The following is an 11,175-nucleotide window of genomic DNA, read 5'->3' as shown; positions in this document are numbered from 1 at the left end:
AAGTCCAGAACACTCTCAGTGAAGTAGGTGTATCTGTCTCTAAGTCGACAGAAAAGAGAAGACTCCATGAAAGTAAATACAAAGGGTTCACATCTAGATGCAAACCATTCATCAATTCCAAAAATAGACAGGCCAGAGTTAAATTTACTGAAAAACACCTCATGAAGCCAGCTCAGTTCTGGAAAAGTATTCTATGGACAGATGAGACAAAGATCAACCTGTACCAGAATGATGGGAAGAAAAAAGTTTGGAGAAGAAAGGGAACGGCACATGATCCAAGGCACACCACATCCTCTGTAAAACATGGTGGAGGCAACGTCATGGCATGGGCATGCATGGCTTTCAATGGCACTGGGTCACTTGTGTTTATTGATGACATAACAGCAGACAAGAGTAGCCGGATGAATTCTGAAGTGTACTGGGATATACTTTCAGCCCAGATTCAGCCAAATGCCGCAAAGTTGATCGGACGGCGCTTCATAGTACAGATGGACAATGACCTCAAGCATACAGCCAAAGCTACCCAGGAGTTCATGAGTGCAAAAAAGTGGAACATTCTGCAATGGCCAAGTCAATCACCAGATCTTAACCCAATTGAGCATGCATTTCACTTGCTCAAATCCAGACTTAAGATGGAAAGACCCACAAACAAGCAAGACCTGAAGGCTGCGGCTGTAAAGGCCTGGCAAAGCATTAAGAAGGAGGAAACCCAGCGTTTGGTGATGTCCATGGGTTCCAGACTTAAGGCAGTGATTGCCTCCAAAGGATTCGCAACAAAATATTGAAAATAAAAATAGTTTGTTTGGTTTATTTGTCCAATTACTTTTGACCTCCTAAAATGTGGAGTGTTTGTAAAGAAATGTGTACAATTCCTACAATTTCTATCAGATATTTTTGTTCAAACCTTCAAATTAAACGTTACAATCTGCACTTGAATTCTGTTGTAGAGGTTTCATTTCAAATCCAATGTGGTGGCATGCAGAGCCCAACTCGCGAAAATTGAGTCACTGTCCAAATATTTATGGACCTAACTGTATATGCTGGAAAAGACATGTGCAAAAGATGTGGTTTTATTGTGACAAAATCACGTGTGTTCAAAATTTAAAAACACTTAAAACTGTTCCAAAACAAAAGCGTTTACAATACTGCATCCATCTCTCTATGAGATACACAAAAAATTGACCAATACACATCTCGTATATTAAGTTAAATCCTAAACTGAAGCCACTCCATATGAAGCATATAGAAGGAGAATGAATAGGAGCATTAAAGGCAAATTATAAAAAATATTTCTTTGTCAGAAAAGAGATAAAAATTCACATCATCAAAACAAAATAGAAAAATAGTAGAAAAAAAGTGCTAGATGTCAAAACAGGATGACCACCCATATGCTTGCAAGGGAAAAATAAAGGGTTAAATATAGGAAGTCTAAAAGGGTACAATATCCCTCAAAAAAATATGTATGACCCTATGATTTAATGGCTGTAGCTATAGTAGGGATAGAAAATTAATTAAGGGATCCACATATTGCCACACAGGCAGGGCTCTATATACGTACAATCCCCCTACAGTGACTGTATCAATCTAGCGCTAAGGCGGTAACAAAAGGGAACAGAACAATCAAAATAATTTTTGCCCAACAACTTACCCATGAGTCAAAGGTAATGTTCAAATCCCTTGCAAGCAAATAAAACAACCATTTGTTGTTTGTTTCTGATATGTACAGGTAATACTTGGATAATATAGTGCCCTTTTTTTACAGCACAGGGAACAATCATTACATCTATTGTTTTTGTATGTACAGACTGGGTATATATAAATAGATTATTATGCTGGGGATACACCCTTATTGCCATGTTCATTATAGAGAGATGGATGCAGTATTGTAAACTCCATTATTTTGGAACAGTTTTAAAGTGTTTTTAAACTTTGCACACGATTTTGTCACAATAAAACCACATCTTTTGCACATGTCTTTTCAAGCATACATGGGATTTATTTCATTAGTTCGGAATTTTGGTGCAGTTTTGATACTTTTTGCTCTGTCTTAGTCCTCATATGTTTGGTATCTGGCACATAATTCTTGTAATTTCAGGTGGTGCTTAATACCCGCCTTTTCTCTTAGTAATTCCTTGGTGTCTAACAAGACTTGATTGATCTGCAAAACATTTCCCACATTCTGAACATGAAAAATACCTCTCCTCTGTGAGTTCTCTGGTGTGTAACAAGATGTGATTTTTTTGGTTAAAATATTTCCCACAATTTTAACATGAAAAAGGCTTCTCCCCTGTGTGAGTTCTCTGGTGTTTAGCAAGATCTGATTTCAATGTAAAACCTTTTCCACATTCTGAACATGAAAAAGGCTTCTCCCCTGTGTGAGTGTACTGATGTATAACAAGATGTGGTTTTTGGATAAAACATTTCCCACATTCTGAACATAAAAAAGGCTTCTCCCCTGTGTGAGTTCTCTGATGTATAACAAGATGTAGTTTTCGGTTAAAACATTTCCCACATTCTGAACATGAACAAGACTTCTCCCCTGTGTGAGTTCTCTGGTGTTTAGCAAGATCTGATTTCCCTGCAAAACATTTCCCACATTCTGAACATAAAAAAGGCTTCTCCCCTGTGTGAGTTCTCTGATGTATAACAAGATGTAGTTTTCGGTTAAAACATTTCCCACATTCTGAACATGAAAAAGGCTTCAGCCCTGTGTGAGTTCTCCGGTGATTAGCAAGTTTTGCTTTTGCTGAAAAACATTTCCCACATTCTGAACATGAAAAAGGCGTCTCACTTGTGTGAGTTTCCTGGTGTGCAGTAAGACTTGATTTCACTGCAAAACATTTCCCACATTCTGAACATGAAAAAGGCTTCTCCCCTGTGTGAGTTCTCTGATGTGCAACAAGACCTGATTTTAGGTTAAAACATTTCCCACATTCTGAACAGGAATATGATTTTTGCCCCGTGTGAGTTCTCTGATGTATAACAAAATTTGATTGATCTGCAAAACATTTGTCACATTCTGAACAAAAAAAAGGCTTCTCCCCTGTGTGAGTTCTCTGGTGTTTAGCAAGATTTGATTTTGCTGAAAAACATTTCCCACATTCTGAACATAAAAAAGGCTTCTCCCCTGTGTGAGTTCTCTGATGTGTAACAAGATGTGATTTTATGTTAAAACATTTCCCACATTCTGAACAAGAAAAAGGCTTCTCCCCTGTGTGAGTTCTCTGATGTGCAACAAGACCTGATTTTAGGTTAAAACATTTCCCACATTCTGAACAGGAATATGATTTTTGCCCCGTGTGAGTTCTCTGATGTATAACAAAATTCGATTGATCTGCAAAACATTTGTCACATTCTGAACATAAAAAAGGCTTCTCCCCTGTGTGAGTTCTCTGATGTGTAACAAGATGTGATTTTAGGTTAAAACATTTTCCACATTCTGAACAAGAAAAAGGCTTCTCCCCTGTGTGAGTTCTCTGATGTGCAACAATATATGATTTGTGCTTAAAATATTTCCCACATTCTGAACATGAAAAAGGCTTCTCCCCTGTGTTAGGTCTCTGGTAACTAACACACTCTGAAGAAAATCTTCTCTTCCCTGTGTGAATATTTTTATGGATTTTTCGACATTCTGAAGTTAAAAATAGGTTCTTTCCTGTAAGAACACTTCCACTTTTAATGCCTCTTTTGCGACATTTATTTTTCTTAATAGTCCGTGGTGAATCAGAGGATAAGACTTGTTTAAAAGAATCAGATGATAGATCTTTGCTGTGAAGGGATGATGGTATATCTGGAATAGTGGGATTCACTTCAGTTATATCTTGTGTGATATCAAGGTCATCTGATTTTAAAATTGAAGATGTTAGTTGTGCCTCTAATCTCCTGGTACAGTCATCTGCCAAAAAAAAATATTTTTTTTTAATAATATATTCAAATTTAAGGATATAATTTACAAAATAGCTTGTAACGCTTTTACCGTCCTCCCCGCACTGTCCTACAGCCTTTCCCCGGCAGGGACTCCAGCACACTTACCCTCCCAGTCACTCAGTGGTGTTTTCCGTGACCTCGGTCCCTCCTGCTGTCTCACAGGGCCTGTTCACACCATGCAGAACTTTTGGGAGTGCGCTTAGAGCGCGAGCACTTAATCTTAAAAGAGCAGCATACCCTAACCAGGTAGCGTCTCTCAACCTATGGATGAGAGACACTAGGTATTTAAGGCATCCTCCCCCTATGGTAGATGCCTGGACAACATGGAATATCCTTAGAAACGTGTTGCTAGTTGTCAGATTTGTTTCCCGAGTCTTATGCTATCGCTGTGAACACATGTCTGTATTTTAGTATCTGCAGTGCTTGCCGTATATGCTGCATCGATCTATACCAGCTGTGCCTGCCAGATCTGCAGTGACTGTCAGTATCCCATCACCGATACCTGAGGCTAACTGTCGCAGTACCGGGACTCAATGGAGCAGCACCAAGCGGCTACCTTCCAGCAAAAATCTATCCTCGCCATCACAAGCTCTAGTGAACATGAGGTCGTCACTTAGTTATGTTCCTCCTGGTTGAGCCAGTGCTGCGGCCCAGTAGATCCACTCCCGAACGTACCCGTGTGCAAAACAGAACTACAGAAACTGCATGCTGTATAAATTGTAATTATTTACTAAAGCAAAAACAGTTTACAATATAAGAGTAGACCTCAGAGCAGGAAGCAGTAGACCATGATGTTCAACCCTCTCTGTTCATTTTGCCTCCCGTATATTTGAATATTATGCCATCAAATAATATTTTGTAGGTCAAGATTTCACCAAACTGCTAATCCATCAGCAGTGGCAAGAAGGCCACATCACTGCTATGGGGCCTGTGAGCTGGTGGGGTTCAGCAGCGGCTGCCCACTGTGTCAGCTCTGGCACTGGGCCTCACGCCCTGGATCGCACTTGCTAATGTATCGGCATCATAGATGCCGATACACTTGAAAGCAATGAGGAGACAGAGCGCAGTGCTTCCTCTTATCTTTGTCCCGATGTCTGTGCTCTGACAGCTCAGCACAGCGGTGACATCACCAGTGGCGTACTGCCAATAGAGGCAGGCCATTCCACTGTTATAGGGCCTGTGAGCGGCTGGCAGTGGCTGCCCATAGCAACGATGATCAAGCACAGTGCTCCACTTCTCATCACTGTCCCACTGGGTCTGTGCTCTGCCAGCCTAGCACAGCAGTGACGTCTTGTGTTGAGATGTGCAAAGCACAGACACAGCGGGCGAACAAGGAGCAGCGGTGAGTGGACAAGGAGAGGGGAGTATGTATTTATTCAGTATACGGTGGGATGGTCGCATAATCAATGTAGGGGTATAATTGCTATGTAGGGGTGCATAATGCTATGTGTGGGCTGCATAATACTATATGAGGCGTATAATACTATATAATACTATATGGGGGTGTATAATACCAATGTGGGAGGTGCATAATATTACATGGGGCACCATAATGCTATGTGGGGCTGCATAATGCTGTCAGTGACATTCCCTTGAGAAACCTACTATAGGCGAAATGCGCATCAGGGCTTCTCAGGAGGTCCTTCTCATTCAATATAAGAAAGCTCGTTCCAGCATTGACATAATCCACTGTGTGAGTTGTTTTTGTTGGTAGATCCACCATGTCTAAATTAGTGGTGATATAAAAGAGAGATATATATATATATATATATTTTTTACATATAGACACAACACACACACACACACACACACACACACACTACAGTTCAAAAGTTTTTATTTATGAAAATGCGTTGCATAAGGAATAGAAATATAGTCCAGACATTGACTAGGTTAGAAATAATGATTTTTACTTGAAATAATAATTTTCTCCTTCAAACTTTGCTTTTGTCAAAGAATGCTCCCTTTGCAGCAATTACAGCTTTGCAGACATTTGGCATTCTAGCTGTTAATTTGCTGAGGTAATCTGGAGATATTTCACCCAATGCTTCCAGAAGCCCCTCCAACAAGTTGGATTGGCTTGATGGGCACTTTTTGCATACCATGCGGTCAAGCTGTTCCCACAACAGCTCATTAGGGTTGCGATCTGGTGACTGGGCTGGCCACTCCATTACAGATAGAATACCAGCTGCCTGCTTCTTCCCTAAATAGTTCATGCATAGTTTGGAGGTGTGCTTTGGGTCATTGTCCTCTTGTAGGATGAAATTGGATCCAATCAAGCGCGGTCCACAAGGTATGGCATGGCATTGCAACATGGAGTAATAACCTTCTTTATTGAAAATCCCTTTTACCTTGTACAAATCTCCCACTTTACCAGCACCAAAGCAACCCCAGACCATCACATTACCTCCACCATGCTTGACAGATGGCGTCAGGCATTCTTCCAGCATCTTTTTAGTTGTTCTGCGTCTCACAAATGTTCTTCCGTGTGATCCAAACACCTCAAACTTCGATTCGTCTGTCCATAACACTTTTTTCCAATCTTCCTCTGTCCAATGTTTGTGTTCTTTTGCCCATATTAATCATTTCCTTTTATTAGCCAGTCTCAGATATGGCTTTTCTTTGCCACTCTGCCCTGAAGGCCAGCATCCCGGAGTTGCCTCTTCACTGTAGACGTTGATGTGACGACAGGACTGTCAGTGCCTAGCATGGGTTAAGTTTCTTAAAATTCAGCCAGACATGATGATAGTTTGTTTATAAAAGGGGGATAAGCACCTCATTGTAAGTACAAGACTCGTAGGAGTCTAGTGTTAAAGTTCTTGTTGACTCATGTAATTGCCTTGGCCACTGAAGGTCAGATACCCAGACCAATCAATTATGCGAACCTCCCATTGTATTGCTAGTTGCGATATAATTTAGCTGTCTCTCCCTCCTCTCTGCCAGAGACCATTACTACTAGGGATATTTTGTATACGGCTTGAAATCTAGCCAATATGAGCCCAGTATTATCCACCAATCGTGAAGACCCCAATGGTCTGAATGTAAAGCTCAGGGGTATAAGAATGAGGACTGTCCACTGCCTGAGTAGACTCTTGCTACAAGACACCAATCTAGGATCTGCAGATCTGATTGGCAAGCCATAACCAAACCTGGATTATAATACTACATGGACTTCAGCATCGAATGCAAGGATTTGGCTGAGATATCAAGGACTACCTATGGAAGGAATCCAGCTTGGGACAATCCAGTCACCTGACTACAGGCTTCGCGGTCCTCAGCCAGCTTCCTAAATCCGGCCTTACTCCATTCTCGGTGGGTGCCTGCCGTAAGCAGGGTGCTGTTGGTTTGGAGTAAGTAGCCCTGGTAGCTCTCATTCTAATCCCTGGTGAGCCAGCGGAAGGGTGAGAAACTGTTGCCAGTTACATTCTATGTTTTTGCTGGTCATGTGCCATATGACGTTAATTGTTTGGGGATCCAATAAAGTCTTAATATTGCGATTCCCTCATCCTGTGTTGTCTGAGTAGTGTTCTTCCCACGGTTTAGGAGGTCGGGCGTTCAGTTGGGATGAGCCCTGGGCCATGCTGTCTTGTTGTATACAGTGTAGGCTAAAACCATGCCGTTAGGGTATGGTAGCTTGTATATATAATGTATGGCTCTAAATAGAGTCCCTACGTTATTTTAAGTTAAAAACATACTGTTGATTCAGACAGACAATGGTTCATTGTTATAAAAACCTTGTGCATCCTTAAAGGCCCCTTTACACACTGCAACATTGCTAGCGATATCGCTGTAACATCACCGGTTTTGTGACATAATAGCGACCTCCCCAGCGACATTGCAGTGTGTGACACGCATCAATGACCTGGCCCTCGCTGTGAGGCTGCTGATCGTTACAAATCTTTCAGGAACATTTTTTTGGTCCTTTGTTTCCCGCTGCGCAGCATGCATCGGTGTGTTTGACACCGTTACAACAACATTGTTAGCGACTTAGAACCCAGTCCGTAGGCAAGCTATAGCGTTCCCTTTCCCGCCCCCTTACCTCCTATTGGTGGTCGATGTTGCATTCTGATTGGGCGGCTTTCACTGAAAAGAAGGCAACTTTAGCGCTTCCATCCTTTGTTTTAAAGCTACCTTGTTCCTGAGCGTGCTGGTTTGCAGATCAATAGAGAGAGTTCTCCAGTCTGAAATACTATAAAGCCTATACGGTAAGCATCATTTGATTGAAGCTGTATTGATGCTGTATAGATAAACGAGTGTGGAGTCGCCACACAGAGAACTCTACATAGATCTGCTAAGCAACAGAAGCTCAGGAACAAAGGATATACAAGCGCAACTTTTGCCAATCTTTCCAAGCTCGGGGTTGCCAATAAGAACGCACTAGTGATCACCAATCGGAGCTGAGGGAAGGGCGGGGGGGATATGTAAAAAGGACACCTAGGTGGCTTCAGCGCCAAACACCACGCCCCTAACATAGGTGCGAGTCGTCAAATAGCTTCTGTGTGACACGTCCCCAACAACCAGCAAGATCGTTCTGCAGGTCTGTATCGCTGCTCCGTCGTGGCCAGATCTGCCTGTTTGACAGCTCACCAGCAACTTTCCAGCGATCCCGGCCAGGTTGGGATCGCTGGTGGGATCACTAGAAAGTCTTAGTGTGTAAAAAGGCCTTAAGGTTTTTTGTGTATTTGCTTTATATATACAGACAATATATACGAGGGGCGATCCAAAAGTAATGATAATCAAGAATAAACAATGAATATATTAAAAAAAAAAATATATATATTTTTCTATATAGTCTAACAAGTCTATACATTTAATCCATCTCTTTTCTAAACTTAGAATTCCCTTCGAAAAAAATTCTTGATCTTGACCCTCAAAAAAATCCCCAACAGCGGTTATCACGTCGCTATTGTCGTCAAACTTCTTGCCCCGGAGGTGTTCCTTGAGGCGAGGAAAGAGAAAGAAGTCACTGGGGGCTAGATCTGGTGAATAGGGAGGGGTGTTCCACCAGTTCAAACCCCGCTTCTTGAATGGTTGCCATGGCAACTGCAGCTTTGTGAGCCGGCGCATTATCTTGGTGAAACAGCACTCCAGCCCGCAGTTTGCCGTGCCTTTTCTCTTTGATAGCCTCCCGCAAGCTTATTTGTTCTGCGTAGTAGGAGCCCGTAATAGTGGCTCCCTTATCCAAATAGTGCACCATAATAATTCCTTCAGCGTACCAAAAAACAGACGCCATAACCTTCCCTGCTGAGCTTGACACTTTGAATTTCTTCGGCGTCAGTTTGTCGGCTCGTTTCCAGGTTATCGATTGTTGTTTAGTTTCGGGATCAAAGTGATGGATCCAGGTCTCGTCCATGGTCAAAAAACGTGACAGGTGGGGCGTGTCCGGAACTCCATGAGGCAAGACGCCTGAGTCCTGAGCTCCTTCACCCGGGATCATAAATAGCACTTTTACATCAGCTCGGAGGATCCGAAATGGGGAAGAAGAAGCCCCCAAAGATGTCTAAAGACCCTGGGACCCCAGCAGCATTCACCCTGGACTCCTACCTAACAAGGGAGTCGCCCGGCGAGCAGGAGCAGGAGGAGGCCCGAGCCAGGGAGGTGATTCGGCATCTCTCCCCTCGCCCGACAGCAGCAGCGGAGGAGACTGTACGGGAACTGCCGGTACGTGCTGCAGGGGGCAGAGGGATTGAGGAGCGGGGTCCAGAGAGCGCCGGCGGGATGGAGGCTCCCCTCGCGGTCAAGATGGCGGCGGCGGGGAAGACGCGCGGGGACTCACCTGTGGCCCAACAGGAGTGTGGAGGCGGTGAGCCGGAGGACCCGGAGTATCCCCGATCTCCCAGGCCAGGTGAGCGACTGCAGCTCTCCCTAGAAGCGAGCCCTGGGAGCCAAGTGAGGACGGCGGAGATGATGCCACCCCTCCCCCCTCTGGAGGTGCTGGAGCGTGGCGGCGGCTGGAGCCCCGCGGCCCACGTGGACGCCATACTGAGTGCAGTGAGTGGCACAGAGTGGGACGGAGGGGAGCAGGGACTGGAGAGCAGAAGATGTGGGGGAATGGAGGATATGGCAGGAGGCAGCGGGGAGGCTTTGGGGGGCACATATGAGGCCCTGCAGAGTGTTGGAGTCCCCAGGCCCCCATGGGACAGTGATACAGTGCCGGGCAGTGACTCCCTGTCTTTTCCACTGGAACCACCAATGCTGCATAATGAGACTCTCATCCCCAGGCCCCAAAGACCCCACAAAGTAATAAAGGGCCCGGGACTTCGGAGCCCCGGGTCCCCCTCCGATCCACCAGGGGTAGATTACACCAGGCAGAGGGCCCAGGAGAGGGCAGGGGCCAGCCTTTCCATCACACAACCTATGTGCCTACCTGCTGAGTGGTGGGAGCATGTCCAACAGCTCCCTACCAAGAAGGATTTTCAAACACTCATTTCTGAGGTTAAACATGCCTGTAGATCTGAAATAGCAGCGGTCCGGCAGGATGTCATTTCCATCTCTAAAAGAATAAACCAGCTGGAAAATGACCATACGGAAGCTAGAACAACCATCCGTCACCTCCAGTCCCAAACCTCCTCTCAGGCTGACGTCATAAGGGAGCTGCAGCGTCATATTGAGGATCTGGACAACAGAGGCAGACGTCATAATATAAGGGTCAGAGGCGTACCCGAGTCCCAAGCAAAGGAGGACGTCATAACAATTTTGCAGACTATATTCAACTCACTTCTGCAGCAACCTCCTGACCATCCAATTCCCATAGATAGAGCACATAGGGCTTTACGCCCTAAAAATCTGAAAGGGAACCCAAGGGATATTATCTGCCATATCACTGACTTTCAACTTAAAGAGGAATTAATGTTTAAAGCACGACCGCCAAAACAAGTGATGTACCGAGGTACCAAAATCCAGTTATTCCAAGATCTCTCGTGGTTAACACTCCAGCAGAGGAAGGCCCTCCGCCCACTACTGTCGTCTTTGAAGGATAACAACATTCTCTACAGATGGGGGTTTCCGTTTAGCCTCACTGCACGGCGAGGAGAGACGCAGGCCTGCCTTCGGGCCCCCGCTGATCTTGAGCCTTTTTGCCGGGCCTTTGACCTCCCTCTTCCAGATTTGCCAGATTGGAGTATGCCCCAGCAGATGCCGCCACTTCCTCAGACCTGGCAACCGGCTACTACGTCGCGCAAACGACACTCCAAGAGTTCGAGGGATGAAGAACCTACTTGACTAAGCTCTCATGTGAACTTATGGTTA

At 44.4% G+C, this 11,175-nt stretch overlaps 1 protein-coding gene across 1 annotated transcript in view; it reads right to left on the bottom strand.

The window, feature by feature from the left end:
- Window positions 1-2,027: 2,027 nt before the first annotated feature.
- Window positions 2,028-11,175, bottom strand: part of LOC142312986 (uncharacterized) — a 112,502-nt gene continuing 103,354 nt past the window's right edge. Inside the window, exon 10 of the mRNA XM_075351975.1 lies at window positions 2,028-3,895. Within this exon, the coding sequence (XP_075208090.1) occupies window positions 2,265-3,895 (1,631 nt within the window). The 3' untranslated portion in view covers window positions 2,028-2,264. The remainder of the gene's footprint in view (window positions 3,896-11,175) is intronic.

This window comes from Anomaloglossus baeobatrachus, chromosome 5, assembly GCF_048569485.1.
Source record: "Anomaloglossus baeobatrachus isolate aAnoBae1 chromosome 5, aAnoBae1.hap1, whole genome shotgun sequence".
In the NCBI taxonomy this organism is placed as follows: domain Eukaryota; kingdom Metazoa; phylum Chordata; class Amphibia; order Anura; family Aromobatidae; genus Anomaloglossus; species Anomaloglossus baeobatrachus.
The sequence above is the reverse complement of the archived record's forward strand: the minus strand, read 5'-3'. Positions and strand labels throughout refer to the sequence as shown.